The sequence below is a fragment of the Mustela nivalis genome (genome assembly GCF_964662115.1).
Source record: "Mustela nivalis genome assembly, chromosome: 11".
Lineage (NCBI taxonomy): Eukaryota > Metazoa > Chordata > Mammalia > Carnivora > Mustelidae > Mustela > Mustela nivalis.
The window spans coordinates 93,750,168-93,766,164 of NC_139030.1; the positions used below are offsets into that span (position 1 = coordinate 93,750,168).

A 15,997-nucleotide genomic window follows, 5' to 3' on the forward strand; every position below is an offset into this window, starting at 1 on the left:
TAGGACAAATGCTTTAAAGGACTTAAGGTTTAAGAGCCCTAGGTCATTCCGACAGGCGCTCTGGTTTAGGAATCACAGTCAAACCACTGTCTCTCGAACACATGGACTACTCTACCATAACTTCTGACTCTGACTAGTGCCACGGATGGAGAATTCACCACTGCGTAAGGCTGTTCTCACCATCCATAGAGGTCTACACTCCAAGAAGCTCTTCTCATATTAGATTGCCAAATCCCTCAGTTTCTTCCACCCAAGCTTAATCTGGAAGCATGAATTCAACCCATCTTCTCCATGGCAACCCTTCATTATCAGGAACTAGTTATTGTCTTGTCTCCAGACTGAACATTCACATTGTCTCCTGGAAACTGTGTGAATGCGCATGTCTTAAATCATTTTAAAAGCCTGTGTGTTCTTCTGTTTATCTCTTCCTCACAAATGTGTCATGCAGAAAATTCTTTAATTTTTCGGTTGTTTGAATGACAGATAAGAGCATATCTCCATGCACACATTTCTTTTTCCCTTATTATTTTACAGATAACATTGAGAAATGCCTGAGAAAGGATCAATCTGTCTATTTTAAGCATGAAAAACAGTATTTAGAACTGAATTTGAGTCATTTTATGCATTACTACCTGAATTTCTCTAATCCCTCTGGTGGTAAAAATGAATTTGCATTGAGCATAACACAAACATTTCCTTTAATATAGTCTTTGCTATACCAGCACATGGATAATCCCTTGGTAAAAAAATATTCCTATGGTCATTTCCCGGTGAGAACACAAGAGATTTTCCCATTGAGAGGGAGAGTTGAAGAGAAGGAGGCAGAGAGGCTAGGGAAGGAGGGAAGGGGAGAGAGGGGGAGGAATGGAGAGAGAGGGACAAAGGGAGAGTGGGAGGAAGAAGAGAGAGAGAGAGCGAGAGAGCGAGCTGGACTTAGAGACCTCATTATCCTGACATATATATGCACACACACACACACACACACACACACACTGCCGCTTTGGCAGCTCTGGTTTGGGCAAATGAAGCATTAAATTCCCTTAGCACAGAGACTCTATCTTATCAGAGATCCCTGAAGTCAGCCATATATTTTGCTAATGCAGGAGTACAGATTGCCTCTTGCACTGCCTCTTGGTTCTCTGGCTTGAATCAGAGACTTCATGTAAACATCTCCTCTATCTCTTCCATTATGCCATTCCTGTTTTTATCAATCTTCTTTCCTTGAGTGATACTATCCATTCTTACAACTTTAAACAGGACCTATGTGCCCATGGTTCTGACTTTTACATATATCCAAATGTATATTTAATTTATAAGAAAAAAAATCTATATAATACCTTTTGGTTGGTGCAAGGTCAAAGTATATGGGTGTATCCCTACTTAGCAACATAGAATATCTCTGTTTGGCCAGAGATCATGGCAGTTCCTCTTTTTTTTTTTTTTTTTTTAAATCATAGTCTTGTTGTGAGAAACAGCATTAATAGAGGTCACTTAGTCTCTTTCCTGGAAATAAAAGTTCTGCCTCTCCTCCAATAGGCAATGAAAAAATTGTGCTTTTGAAAGACAATATCTTGGCTTCAGATAGGTTGGTCTTGATTAATTGCATTGTGATATTATGCCAACCTTCAGTACTGACAGGCTTCCAACCATGCGAAACTAACACTTTATCTCCACCAGGGTATTGTTCATTCCACCACTCTTTCCTTTTAACAAACACCAACCAGGAGACATTTCTTATCTTTGTATTTTAGAAAAGTAATTTTTTATTGAACAGCTAGGTGTTTTTTATCTTATCGACACTGATTTTGTAATAGGTCATTTCCTCCTCATTGCTTTGAAAACTTGGAAGCTCAAAATCAAATTTAAGTTCATGAATGGCATCTAATCTGATCAAATCATATAGATTTCCTGTGTTAATATCATCATAAACATAATTATTTCCTTGCTAATTTTTCACTTTATTCTGACTCTCTAACTTGTATATTCTATCCCTTTGTTTAATTTTCAAAGTTGCCTCAACTGTTTTATAAAATGATAAATACATAGATATATACATGTGATCTAGAGTACTTGCAACAATGTATTGTAGTTACTTTCTTATGTGTGCTGCTTGTGCTAGACTGTGGTCATGGGGAGACCCAGGACTTTATTTTACATTCCCAGTGTCTAGCATAGAATTTGGGCCATATTCATTAGCCTTAGTATCTGCTGAACTCTATTAACTCAGTGCCAGGGCACTGAGGTCAGTCATTTGAACTATAGCTCATTTAACCTTTAACAAGGTCTGGCCTCTAGAGGGCGCTCCAGACCTCTCTAACGAACACACTCCCCTTCCTCCAATGCCTTAAGAAGTATAGTTACAAATCGTCAAATTATAGGGCAGTTTCTAACCCAGGATCCTGATCTCCTCTTATTCTCATCCATTTTTTAGGAATCTTGTCCCTTCACTCCCTCAAAATGGCAATGGGCAGTTCTCACCCTCTGATCATAGGAAAGTGATGTTGCTGTGTTCACATGATTATTTGGTTCCCCTAGCCGTCATCAGTGGGAAAGGAGGAGAGATAGACTGACTGGAAGGAACACTAGGTTGCTATGGCAATAGCCTCGTCCTACTCCAAACCTTCCTACCCTTTGCCAGTGTAGGTGCTGAAATTCTCCATGTGAAATAAGCTCTTTCCCATTTCTGTGTGTTGGGAACACGAACACACACGAAGCTCTGGAGTCCTGGGTGTGTGCCAACAATTCAGAATGTGAAATTAGCTGGGAAGAAAAAGAGTCCATCTACTCTTTACATTTATGGACTCTCATTTTCGCTTACTTAGTACTTTCTAAAATTTTCAAGGGATAATTTTAAGAAAAAAGTTGATGGCAATCAGGGAATCATCACGTTTTGCCAAATAGCAGTGTTAATCCTGAATGGCTAGAACCTCACTCTCCCTTCAGCTTTATAAGTTTACTAAACTTTTTGAGTGAATATTTTGCTACCTACGGAATTTTCCTTTCAAGGAGTTTCTATGACCTTTTACAAATTGTTACAAATTTGCATAGAACATCTAGAATGTTTCTTTTAATAATCTGAGAATATACACACAGACTTCATGATTTATCACAACAAGTGAGATAAGACAACACAATAGGAAGAAGGAAATACGAGTGCACAGACTAGCAAGTCTAGAGCCTCTCCCTGGTACACCCACAGTAAAACTTTTTAAACAATGACTGGCCTCGTCCAGATTTCCAGCAGGACATTTTTTGTTTGAAACACTGGAAGGTTATTACGAACAACGTGTGTAAAAGGGATCAGAGAAAAGTGTGGCTCAGAGTTAAAAGTAGCTCCCTTCCCTACAGGGCTCATTACTGAGTTCCCAAGTAGTACAGGAACAGAGCAAGCCTTTGGGCAGAAAACAGTAGTGAATTTTTTTTCTTGTAAGCTGACAGAGAGGAAACACAGTTCTTGTGAAAATTCAGAATCTGGGCAGTAAATAGGACTTGGATGAAGGCTACTTTTCTAAGAATTTAGGTGACAAAATTTCCCTTTTACTCTCTTTTATTGAGGTAAATACATGAACTATGCTTTTCTGTCTTTGAGAGGACTCTCCCCCTGTCTATCCTGAGATCCTTTTTGACAAACTTAATATACATTTTCCTGGATGGCCCTATATGATATGCATCCAAGCCCACCCCCCCCCACACACACAAAAGTCACTCTGAATACCCAAGTTCTTATCCTGAGAGACCTCTCTCCCCCTGACACCCACACCCCAAAACGCATATCCCAACACTGTCCACATTCGGAAGCAGGAAAAGCAGGGACAATACCTCATGTGTGACTTCACATCCAGCAACTCCAGGGCGGTAACCCGTGGCTCCCCAGCCAGATTTTGCAAGATCTTCAGCCTGGGCCCGCAGTGCTTGTAAAATTCGGTACAGATATTCAGCAGGGACTCCCGAGGCCTTCGGAACTCCTCCCGAGCAATGCGTTCATCAAGTTCCTCTCTGGGAAGGCCTTGCCCTTCCTCCAGTAAGTGAAGATTTTCCCTGGGGGGTTACAAAAATTTAACCGGGGGTCTGAAAAAGTGCGTGTGTGGTCACTGTGGGAGGAGAACCTCACACTGACGGAAAATGTACGATTCCTTATATTACGTATCGTGTGCATTCATGAGGAGAACCTTGTCTACAGGGTAAAGAAAATGTGCCACCCTAGAAGAGACTGCCATCCCAAACGGCAATGGCTTGACGCAAGCCGCTTCCTGAGGATTTACCCAGAAACAATATGACATGCATTAATGAAATGAAATCTCATGGAACCGTAACCCAGCTCAAAAGACAATCATTACAAGACGTCAGAATGCGTACGAAATCAGAGCTTGTCTCTCTGTACCTGATAAAGTGCAGTTTGGCGCCTTGTTCCTGGTACCTGGGAATCAGAAGAACAGTCTGCATAACGATGAGGCAAGCACAGGGGCCCTGTGGCGGGGCTTCCTGGGGACTGTTTCTTGTGAGAAGCCCTTGAAGCTACACATACTGCTAAGCTCACCAACGCACATGGACTAATCCTAAAATATAAAATCTTCGTCTTTCATTTGGCCACCACACATGCTGCCCATATAGCTGCTGCTATACCGTCCCACTGGTAGAGCATGCGTAGAAATACATATTATAAAAACACATACAAAGTCATGGAATGCAGCCAAATGAGGGGACTTTTGAAAAGCTTTGAAAGCAGCATGAATCCAAGTTACAGTTTTAATACCATGTGCTCTGTTTCTGGGGATCAGAGGAAGAAATATGGCAGACTTCCTTTCAGTTCTGGAAACTTACCTCTTGAGGACAGATTAATAACAGGACTTTAGAAACTCTCTTTTCCTGTGTACCTTTTATCGGATACTTGAATCTAGCCCCTGAATATCACTTACAATGTTTTTGTTTTTTCTTGATATCTGAGAAATTGAGGCATGAGCTAACCATCACATCAACTAACTTACAGTTGGGTCTGATATTTGCTTTATTTGTAATATAAATGATGAGTAGGGAATTAACTTTACATAAAGGATGATACTTTCTTAAAACTGTGCTTCAGAGAGAATGGAAAATTGCAAAGTTTCTCCTTAAGATTTCCCTACTAACTAATAATTCCATCCTGGGAAAAAAGAACTTTTTCTCTACCTGATTTGGGGTTTGCCCTCTCTTAAGCCTTCCTTGGAGGAAGCAGTTAATTAAATATTTGTGTGTGTGTGTGTGTGTGTGTGTGTGTGTGTTAGGGTATTTGGTGGTTAACACGGACAGGATGAAGCTGTGTAAGTATTACTAGTACAGCCAGTAGTCTGAGTTACAGCAAAACAGGGGGTGGTGTGGGGGAGGGGCGGTGATTAAGTCAAGGACTACAAGAGCATCATTTGAGGACCCAAGTTAAAATTCGGATGAAATGCCTGTGGAAAATCTGCCCAGATGAAAGAAAGTTGACCCCGTATAACTGCCATGGGAATGAGAAACCACCCCCTGATTATTATTGCTTCATTGCCTTTTTCTTGGAGGCAAATGAAACAACACTGGAATAGATCAAAGACCACCCAGGCAGCAGAAAACATCTTGCGTGTCCATGCAAACAAACCGACACTGTGCCGATTTACAAAGGTGGCTTGGATTTCTCTCTGACGGTGTTAAAAGAAGCCTTGTAACTTTAAACTCTCGCCTTCCTTTCTTTTCCTTGGAGGGTTTCGCACTCAATATTGACTATTTCAGGATTCCTTGCATTCCCAATGGCTGAGATTCGGGTTGTATGACATAGAGACACCACAGGAGAATAAGGCCAGTGACTTACCTAGTGTTCACCCCAGACGACATGGTGTGATTGGCTGTGGTGGTTCCCTTATGACCTTGGTCACACCTGCTCATCTGTGGGGCTGTCATGGGCCTGTGATAGGGACAGGAACCGCCACAACAAAAGAAAAATGGAAGTGGAGACATTTACAAAGTCCTCAAGTGACAGAAGCTCGCATAAATTTTAAATTACTCACAGAGTCTTAAAAAGAGACTATTGTAAGAAAAAAGAGAGAGAGAGAGAGAGAAAGACTGTTGTGTTGGGCTTTTCTGTCACACTCTTGCTGTTTCTGTTCTGAGAGGTACTTTAAAGGGATCATGGAGTCCCAGGGGTCTGTTAGCATACCATGTTTTAAGTTCTTCTGCTTCTTAGTTCTGAGGTATAAACTATGACACTTCAAACCAGACATTTATGAACTCAGGCTTCTAAGTCTTTATGATTCAGTGAGAGTCAAGAGCTCCTTTTTCAACTTGATAGATTACTAGGAAGTTAACTGTTCTGGACTGTACGTGAAAGGTAACGATGTACATAACATTTTGGCCACTTACATTGTAATCAGCCACCTTATTTTTCTGAAAAAACTATCAAAGAATGAAAGAACCCTTCTAGGCAAAATTATACTTAAGACTACCCAGAAAAATGAGTAAATTCGTATCTATTATAAGTCAGTAATTTAGATGCTCAGAAATAGATCTGAATCATCTCACAGCTTTTATATTTGTAGGGTTTACTTTAAATCCTAGGTAATCTTTGTCTCTCTGTTGACCTCTGAGAGCAATGGAAGGGACGCAGCTTTCCAAAGCAAGTCTTGTATGAACTCTTTCAGGCTTGCTTTTATGATGCTCATTTTCTGTATGCTGGGTGTGGCTGGAAAGTAAGCTTTTAATAATCACACTAGACCTTCTCCTCCTGTGCCATTGTTGTGGAAGAACTTAAAGATGGCCCCGGGCCCCTACACTCCCCTGGTATCACCCCTGTGATTATGAACTTTTACACTGCCGAAGGGAAATTATCTGGGTAGGTCTAATCCTACTGCATCAGGCCTTAAAAAAAGCAGTTTTCTCTTGCTAGGAACAAAGAGATTTGAAGCATGAGAAGGACTCAGGGCACCCTTGTTGGCTGGAAGACAGAAGGGGCCATGTGGGAAGAAAGGCTGGTACCCTCTAAAGTAGAGAGTGGCTGTGGCTGACAGGAAGGAGGTGGAAACTCAGACCTAAAGCTGCATGATGCTGGGTTCACCAAAAACCTAAATGGTGTTGGAAGTGGATTGTTTTCCCCAGGGCCTTCAGATAAGAGCCCAGCTTGACCGCCATCTTAATTTCAGCCTCATGAGACCCTGAGCAGAGAAACCAGCTGAGCTTGCCCAGTACTGGCCTATGAAATACAAGATAATGTTTGGTTTTATGCCTCTGAATTTGTGCTAATGCATTACATAACAACAGAAAACTAACATTAACACAGTAGTAATATGCTTCTTTGTGTGTAACAATCAATGTTTGTTCATGAGTAAAGGAATTAGGAGAACAGAAGTGAAATGGGGCTCTTCTTACTTGTAAAAATGGCAAAGCCAACCTTATTCTTGGCTGACCAATGAGGTTAGTTCTCCCTTCTGTCAAGAGAATGTTAAATACACTGGAATATTTAGAGTCACAGAATTTTAAATGTCAGTGCTCCATCCATTCCACTCTTGGTGGAATTTTGGGTAAGTCAATGTTGGATAAGTTAGTTGACCTATTCTGATAAAAAGAACAGATAGGAGGAAAGCACTGAGATTGTATGATGTGAGGAGAAATAACAAAGGCAGCCCGTGGGAAGACTTGGTTAGAATTCTCTATTCTAACTGCATGAAGATGCTAGTGATAGAATCAGAGAGGCCCAGAAGGAAGAGTAAAAGTAGCATTTCTCCTTAGGATATTCTTCCTTCTAGGACTTTCAGGAAACCAACATCAAAGCATTAGGAGTGGGTCCCATTGGAAGAGGCAATTTGCCATGGCTCCCTGTTCTACTACTATTTCCCATCCCCTCAGCCAGGTGCATATGGGCCCTTCAACAGTGTAGTCTGCCAAGGGCCTTTGGGCTACACTCTTGCTTGCCTAGGTTGGCAATATAGCCCATCATTAGAAACTAAATATACACTGACTTAATGAATCATAATCTCCTTCCCTCTCTCACTTGCTGGTACATGCTAGAGAAGTCCTTCCTGGATGGAAGGATTTCAGCTACTTCTCATTAACAGGGCAAGATGGGGCAGGAGACGGTGGTGCCTTTTGGTGGGAGTAAATCACAGACAGAATTTAGGGTAAAAGGATGTGGCCAAATGGGATGGAGAAGTCATCCCCACCTCTGCTCCGGGGAACACTATCTCCTAGCTCATTTTGGATGGGAACAGAGAAAGCAAGCCAGATATCTGCACAGCTTCCTGCCTCCTCCTCTTCCCAGTCCTCTCACTCTGTCTGCCCATCCTCCCTCCCATCTCCGTCTGGCCTCTCAGCGCATTCTGCTTCCGCACCCAAGACCCATGCGACAGGGCTAACTTCTTGGTACTTTGTCTAGGGCTGAACTCTGGTGTCAACGTACCTTTCTATTCCCAAATTCCTCAGGCCCTATCCCAGCACCACAGAGCTTTGCCCCACAGAGGATCTGTTGAGTTCTAGCATTAGAATAAAATTCTGTTGTTTACTTTTGTTATGTAGTTTCTGAAACTACAGTCAAAAAAACAAACACAACTCTTTACAAGCAGTAAAATAATAAAAGGCAGCTTAGTTGGAATTACAGATATTTCATGTCTCATAAAATAATATAAAAGCTAATAAAAATATGGATCACATTTTCACATTCACCCCATTAGCCCTTTTACAAAACGATTCGTTCACCACTGGGTTAAAACCGCCCCGGACCGTTTTAGGTGCATGCAGATGTCTTCTTGGTATCATCAGTATTAATATTATTCATCATTCAGAGTACTTAGCATTATTTATCCAAACAACTTGGAGAATGTTTGCAGTTTTAAGCCACAAAGGGCTGGGTTTGGGCAGGTGTGTGTCAATAAAGACAGGGTTTTAGGGATTTTTAGCTGCCATGTTTTTCTTCCTCTTTCTGGCAGCTACGTACCATGTGAGGCTCTATTTCTGTGATGGGATTACCTGGTGAGGACCTCTACACTGTACAAAAGGGCCTGCAGGGATGTCGCCAGAGCAGCTGTGGCCGCGATCTCCTCTCGGGCAGCAGGCACCGTCTCCACTTGTGATGTCTGTCTCTTTAGCTTCTGTAGGTAACAGGGAACTAGAGCTTCCAAGACCATCAGCATCTGAAGACTTTAATCAGAAAGCCAGTCACTTGGGTTGGCTGGGTTATACTTGGGAGCAATTAACAGCCTGGTTCTGAGGCCCCTTCCCACCCCACCCAAGCCAAGAGTTAGTAAAGCTGCTGGGAAGATTGACCGACGCCAATTAATCAATTGATTCACTAATTAATCGAGCACCCAGTAAAAGCGGAGGCAGTTCTGCTTGCCTTTTGGGAGAATATGTGGGGAGGGGAAAAGTAGCGAAAGGACAGCTGGTGGAGAGACCATGCAATGGTTGGCGGAGCTGTGGCTCCGTCTAGAGAAGTCAGCGTCATGACGATCAATATGGCTGCTACTCGGGGATTTGCTAAGAGTGATTTTCAGCTGAAACAAAATGTAGACAAGATAAAACCCTTCTCTGGGAGGCTGGCTTCTTAAAGGTTAAGCAGTTTTCAAGAAAAGAGTCTGTGGAAACAGCGTCTGTGATGCAGGTTGGAAAATGGCTGCTTACTGGAGTGAATAATGAAAAATCTCAACGACATCTTAGTAAGAGATACATGTTAAATGTGAGTACCTAGAAACACTGACGGTAAAAGTAAGAACAAACACCAGCCAGACTTATTATAAAGTTATAATAATTAAGACAGCATAGTATTGGTGCAAGTGATGAGGGATAGAAGCAGAAAGACGTTCACCTTTAGCCCAGAAGGCTGACCTAGAGCCTGCATAGGTCCCATTGGTATCAAACACAGGCTGGTTGCTACATTCTTAAAGGGTCTCGTGACTGCCTATGTGTCTCAGCCATAGTTAATACCGAACTGAATGAGAAGTACCAGAGAAATCTTGCAAAAGTAGTTTTATGAGAAGTTCAAAGAAGGCATTTATGATCTAACATTCCCTGCGTGTCGTCCTCCCCTTGAGCACGAAGCATAGAGCGTCATAGAGCAAAAAGTACAGATATTTCTGCCTATAGGTCCTGTCCCCTTGCTACTTAAATAAACTCACTAAGCTGCACCTTACAACATCTCAAGAATTCTTTCTTGGCAGGGGAGGTGGGGAGAATTCTTTCCAGGCTGTTGTACTCTCTGACCCCACAACACAAGGAGAGACAGACAGACATGTGGAACAAAATAAGGAGTCTGAAACAAATCCACAGATACTTGATTTATAACAAGAATGACACTGCAACACAATGGGAAATGCTAACCTTTCCATAAATGGTACTTTGTCTATCGCCTATTAGTATCTATATGGGAAAACGAAATCTTGACTTTTACTTTACATCATACCAAAAATTGAGGGTAAAAAACAACAAATCATTTGGTAGATACTAGAAGGGGATATATTCATAAGCTTGGGTTAGCCAAGATTTCTTAAGGGGACACAGAAAGCACTAAACAGTAAGGTAAATAGTTATACATTAGACCATGTTAAAATGAAGACTTCTATCCATTAAAAGATAATGTTAGGTGAGTAAAATTATAAGTCACAGAGTAAGAGATGTTATTTGAATGCATATAACCAGCGGTGTGCAGGAGTGGACATTTAACAGGTCAAGGCAATCTATATATGCAACTGTTTCCAACCCCATGTTCAACGATGTCAGGCTGGTATCCCATACTCAGCCATTTCTAGATATTAGCAAATTAGCAATGCTATGTATCAGGGACTCTATTCCCCCAGGGAGCTGGTTATTAAATGTTTACCAGCACCTCAGTCCATATAAGCTCAAAGGAATTACATCAGATTCTTTAGACAAATTCAACATATCAAATAAAATAAATACTGATAAACTCATTTAAAAATGGGTGGAAGACTTCAATAGGCACTTTGCGAAAGTAGCTATCCAAATTCCATTAAACATCGGGAGAGCTTCCAAACCTTCCAGTTTGGAAGAGGGAAATGCAAACTAAAACACACAATGAGATATCAATATCACCCCCCAAAAAAAAGCTAAAATAAAGACTGAGTATCAAATGCTGATGAGGCAGCAGAGTATTGGGACATGCACACGCCACTGGTGGAAACGGAGATTGACATAGCCACTTTGGAAAACAAGTAATATCTACTAAAGCAAAACATACAGATATTCCATGACCTAGCACAGCATTTTCACCTACAGAAATACAGACACACGAGCTCCCAAAGACACATACAAAAACATTTCACTGCAGCAGTATTTGTAATGGCCTCAAATTGGATATAACACAGAAATCTGTCCACGAGAAATCAATTGTGGCATAGACATTAAATACTGGAGAACAAACTGGTGATGCACAATGATGTGGGGGAAACTCATAAAGTAATATTGAATAACAAAAGCGGGACATTAAAAAGTACCTACTATATTATTTCACTTGAATAGAGTTCAGAAATAGACAAAGATGATTTGTACTGTAGGATAGTGGCTCCTCTGATTTTTCCATTTGAGTGGTCGTTGTGTAGATGGGTTAACTTTATCAACATTGGTACAACTATAAAGTTATTATTTTTAAAAACTTTTTTTGTATAAATGTTGTATTTAAATAGAATACATTTACTCTACAAATTTAAGTACAATAGGGACTCGGTGTTACCAGTGCTGAAGTGTTATAAGAATTGTACTTGTTCCTTGAAAGAGATCCCAGAGGACAGCTGCTTAAGACAACTTGAGTCTACGCAGAAATTCAGGAACCCCTCTGACAGAACAGAATAGCAAACCAGGGAGGATAATTCTTTCTTTAATTTTAATTTAACGTAACAAGATTGGACTTTGGCCTTTAGCTCACAATGACAAGAGAATTTGATTGTGAACTTGAATTCCTTTTGATTTCAGTGTGTTTGGATTTTAACTTGAGAGAGGATTTCATGTCTCACCAGAAATTTGATAATGGAAAAGATTTTTAGTTAAATCTGGGGGTTTTCTAGGTCATTGGCATTTTGACATTGGAGAAGATTTCTGCATTTTACTACTGCAGTGTCTGGATATCACTTCCTCTCACTGCAGATCCTCTGAGACACCCTACTAACAATGTACTTGGACCCACTTGGAATAGGAAATAGGATAGGGAGTGTTTCTGTACCCACAAATAGAGTGGGCTTGGAGTTAACTTGACACAGGGTTTCAATCCCTGTCACGCCATTTACGGAGCTGTGATATTATAGGAGGAGCCCAAGGGACGGAGGAGAAGGACAATCACTATAGACTGCAGGTTTGCTCCCTTGAGGGCCATAGCCACATTTCTGGTTGACCACAGGCATGATATTGAATCCCCACTGATTAACACCAAAAAAGCCAGGAATCTTGGGGTTGGGGGTGGGTGGATATTTCTTACTCCTTTTTCATGCAGAGAGAATTCAATTAATCTGAGTCCTGGTCCCTCTTTGCCCCTTTCCTCATTTTGTTCTAGGGGAGGGAAAAAGACTAATCTGAGAGAAAAACTGACAAAGATACACTGGCAAAACCAGCTCCGCTGTTTTCTTTCTTTTTGCAAGAGCTGGCAACAGGGTAGGACTTCTTCCCTCCACACTGAATTTTCAAGGTGGTCCCGTTTCCAGCTTGATCCTTATACGAAAAATATGATAGCATGTAACCTGTGATTTTGTTTATGAGCTAGATATTACAGGAAAAGATCAAAGTAGATTGAGAAGTAGAGAGGGAGAGATTGCCCAATATTGATATAATTGAGGATTATATCATTAAGAGAGTTGATTAAGCCAACCTCAGGGTGCATTTAAAGGAATGTAACTCTATTATTTTTAGGGACCTATAAGTACATAACAGGGGGCTATCCCTGATTCATCTGAATTACTGTCTCTGTCTTTAAAAGGTCTCTTTTAATAGCAAGATGAGACTGATTTCCATGTTGCGTATCAGTACATAAATCAGACCAAAGCCAACGTCCTGAAGTAGGGATGACACCTCCCATGTGACTCCTTTGTGTTCCTTACACTTGGCGAAATGACAGGCAAGATTGATATTCTTGCTCTTTGTGGGAAAGGAGTTCTTATTGCTCCATGAAAAGCATTTTCTTCAGTAATTTAGTGGTTTGCCCTGGAATTTTGTTTGCTATTAATTTGTATCACATGTCAGGACAGTATTTCCTGAACAAGACTAAATATCTTAGCTGCTGCACAAATTCCAAATTTTAGGTATTTTACATTAATGAAGATTTACTATATTTTCCAGAACCTGTACTATGGTAAGTTTCCCAGATGTCGTTATTGAAAACATCCTTGCCAGAATATTACAAGATGATATTAGCAAATGTAACCCTTGTGTTCGCTCACTTCTATTTTCTTAGCCATATTTACTTATCACAAGTCACAGAATAAAGGGCTGAATTACCTTCTGAATGACTCCGGAGCATATGCCACCACAGTCACACAGAGTTTAATGGCCTCGCTTATAGAGAATGTCAGGTCTTCGTTTCCATAGCAGAAATCTGAAGGGACAGAAGGCCAAGGTACAAAATCAGAGTGGAGTCCACCAGGGATAAAGAAGAAATTATCACTCTTAACATTCCGGTTAAATTTTATGGCCATTTCTCTGTCAGATTTTATTCCTACACTGTGAACACGATTAATTTCTTCCTCTAAAGGGACTGAAAATTCTGTTTCCCAATTTTGAATAATCAGATGAAAAATAAAAGTGCTTTTTGGGGGGTAGTTTAGAAAAAAATCTGACCTACTAGATGATATCCAAGGACATGCAGATGTCCAAGACATGAGACTTTATCGTTGAATTCTCTCTTATTCTACACATTCCATGATCATAAAAGACCATTTTAGAGAGTTACTCACCTAGAATTGTCCGGAAAAACCCAATTTTCTGAACACTGTGTTACTAGAGCAGTGTAGTATCAGACACCGTTTTAATACAATTTCCATGGTAGAGCATTCCATACTCTTTAGGATTTTCAAGAAATTAAAAAAATTTTTTTGAAGATCTTGTCTTTTTGGGGGGGGGGAGAGCGAGCGAGCGCTTGCAGGCAGGAGTAGAGGGGAAGGGAGAGAGCCAAGCAGACTGTGCAGAGTACCCAGCCCACAGCACTGTGCAGAGTACCCAGCCCACAGTACTGCTTGATCCCTGCATCTCAGAGCTTGATCTCTGAGATCTTGACTCCAGCGGAAACCAAGAGTTAGATGCTTCACCTAACAGACTAAGCCAGCCAGATACCTTTAAGATTTTCAAGAAATGTAAGAAAAAACAGGAGATAAGAAAGGTCCTCATTCAATTTATACCACTCTTCCATTTTTCTTTCTGTTTTGATTTAATATAGAATTTAAAATAGAATCATTAAAAAAAATTACAATCTACAAAGGGAAGGTCAGGCCAACTTTTGTTTTTACCTAATGATTTAAGAGGCTTCTCAGCTTTGACCAGCTCTAAGATGTCTAATATGTCAGTGGCCTCTCCTTCTAGGGACTGCAGCAGGTCAAACAGGCACTGGGCCGACACGCCTTTGTTGGGTCCGTTATTGGCAGCATCCTGTATGAAGAAAGGCTATTTTAGTTTATTGATTTCTGCCTTGGCATTAATGTGGTTTGATCAGGAGTTCAAATCTCACATGCACCACCACTGATAACAATTACATCGATTTGGCATGCAGCTCCCAGGATCCAGCAGTGCTGCTGCATGATTTTTGGAATGAACACTGGGCTCTCAAGGGATGTATTAAATGTTGATCTGGTACAAAGAGATATTTGTACAAACTCCTAAAAATACAGCAATATGTAGACCTCCAGAACAATTCATGTAAATGTCTCCTCTGGTCTGCAATGGAAGGGCTCAGCATTCCCAAAGGGACTTTTGCAATGTAGGAGTTGAACACATCAAATATGTCTGGGGAAACAGACGCTTATTTTAACAACTCTGGGCATTTTTCAGGTCTTGTTTGATAATATAACTCTCAAATGGAGATGCTTGCCATTTAAAATCTTGCTATTTAAAATGGCTTTGATTCATTAAAACAACAAATCCCTCTAAAATTCCTACTATGTGCCATGTACAATTCTGTATAGTGAGGTCATAACAAAACAAAACCAAAAAAGGCATACAAACAAAACAACTAAAAACAAATCAAAAGCAAACAGAAAGACAGATGAAGGTCTTGCTTTAATGGAGCTTAAATTCTATTTTGGGGTATGGTAGAGATATATATCAGTGCAACACACGCATGACATGTGATGTGGTATAAGCATTCTGAAGAAAAAGAAAAGCAGCGTGAGTGCTAGACAGTGATAGAAAGGAATGAGAATCAGGAATCTCTTCCTTTTTATTAACAGAGTATAAAAAATTGGGGAGTTGGCCTATCTATATCCTACAGGCAGAGATGAGTGTTGAAGAAAAATGAAGAGAAATAATTTATGATTCGTATCCCACCGGTTGAAGAAAGAGAGCTGAGACACTGATTATACAAACAGACAATATAAATGAACAGGTCATATATAAAAATAGAACTCTGATCTATAACCTGTGGTAACCTGCCCAGGAAACCAAATCATTGTCCCCAGTAATCCGCCCAGGAAGCCAGCTTGCTACAAGTCAGGTTAGTAGGAAGTCAGACTACTAGCTCTACTGGAAACCAAACAATAACCCGTTTAACCATTGGCCCCCAAAATGGAGGACTTGATGACAACTGACAGATTCCCTGATCCTTCCTTGTTCCTGCTTTCAACTAGACCAATCAGAGAAAGACAAATATGTACCCTTAGCCAATTAAATAGGATGGCCCACATCTAGTTAGCCTGCTTACAGCTCCCCCCCCTCAACAGCCTCCAATCAGGGCATACCTGATTTTTTTTCTCCACCATCGAATTTTCTTACTCCTCTGTCTGCCTTTGAGTCTTTGCCAAGACCCAAGTGGTGAACTCCCTTGCTGTAGCACACTCTAACTAAAAGAGCCTTTGCT

The 15,997-nt window shown here is 40.7% G+C and overlaps 1 protein-coding gene across 16 annotated transcripts in view; it reads right to left on the reverse strand.

Annotated features, from left to right (window-relative positions):
* UNC80 (unc-80 homolog, NALCN channel complex subunit) overlaps positions 1 to 15,997 on the reverse strand; it is a 228,264-nt gene that overhangs the window by 33,432 nt on the left and 178,835 nt on the right. For 15 of the 16 annotated variants that reach the window (XM_082691601.1, XM_082691598.1, XM_082691597.1 and 12 more), the window contains 6 exons: positions 14,436 to 14,574; positions 13,432 to 13,528; positions 8,965 to 9,135; positions 5,822 to 5,914; positions 4,382 to 4,417; positions 3,820 to 4,038 (listed from right to left, as the gene is read on the reverse strand). In XM_082691601.1, the coding sequence (XP_082547727.1) occupies positions 3,820 to 4,038; positions 4,382 to 4,417; positions 5,822 to 5,914; positions 8,965 to 9,135; positions 13,432 to 13,528; positions 14,436 to 14,574 (755 nt within the window). The remainder of the gene's footprint in view (positions 1 to 3,819; positions 4,039 to 4,381; positions 4,418 to 5,821; positions 5,915 to 8,964; positions 9,136 to 13,431; positions 13,529 to 14,435; positions 14,575 to 15,997) is intronic. The other variant, XM_082691600.1, reaches the window with a different exon arrangement.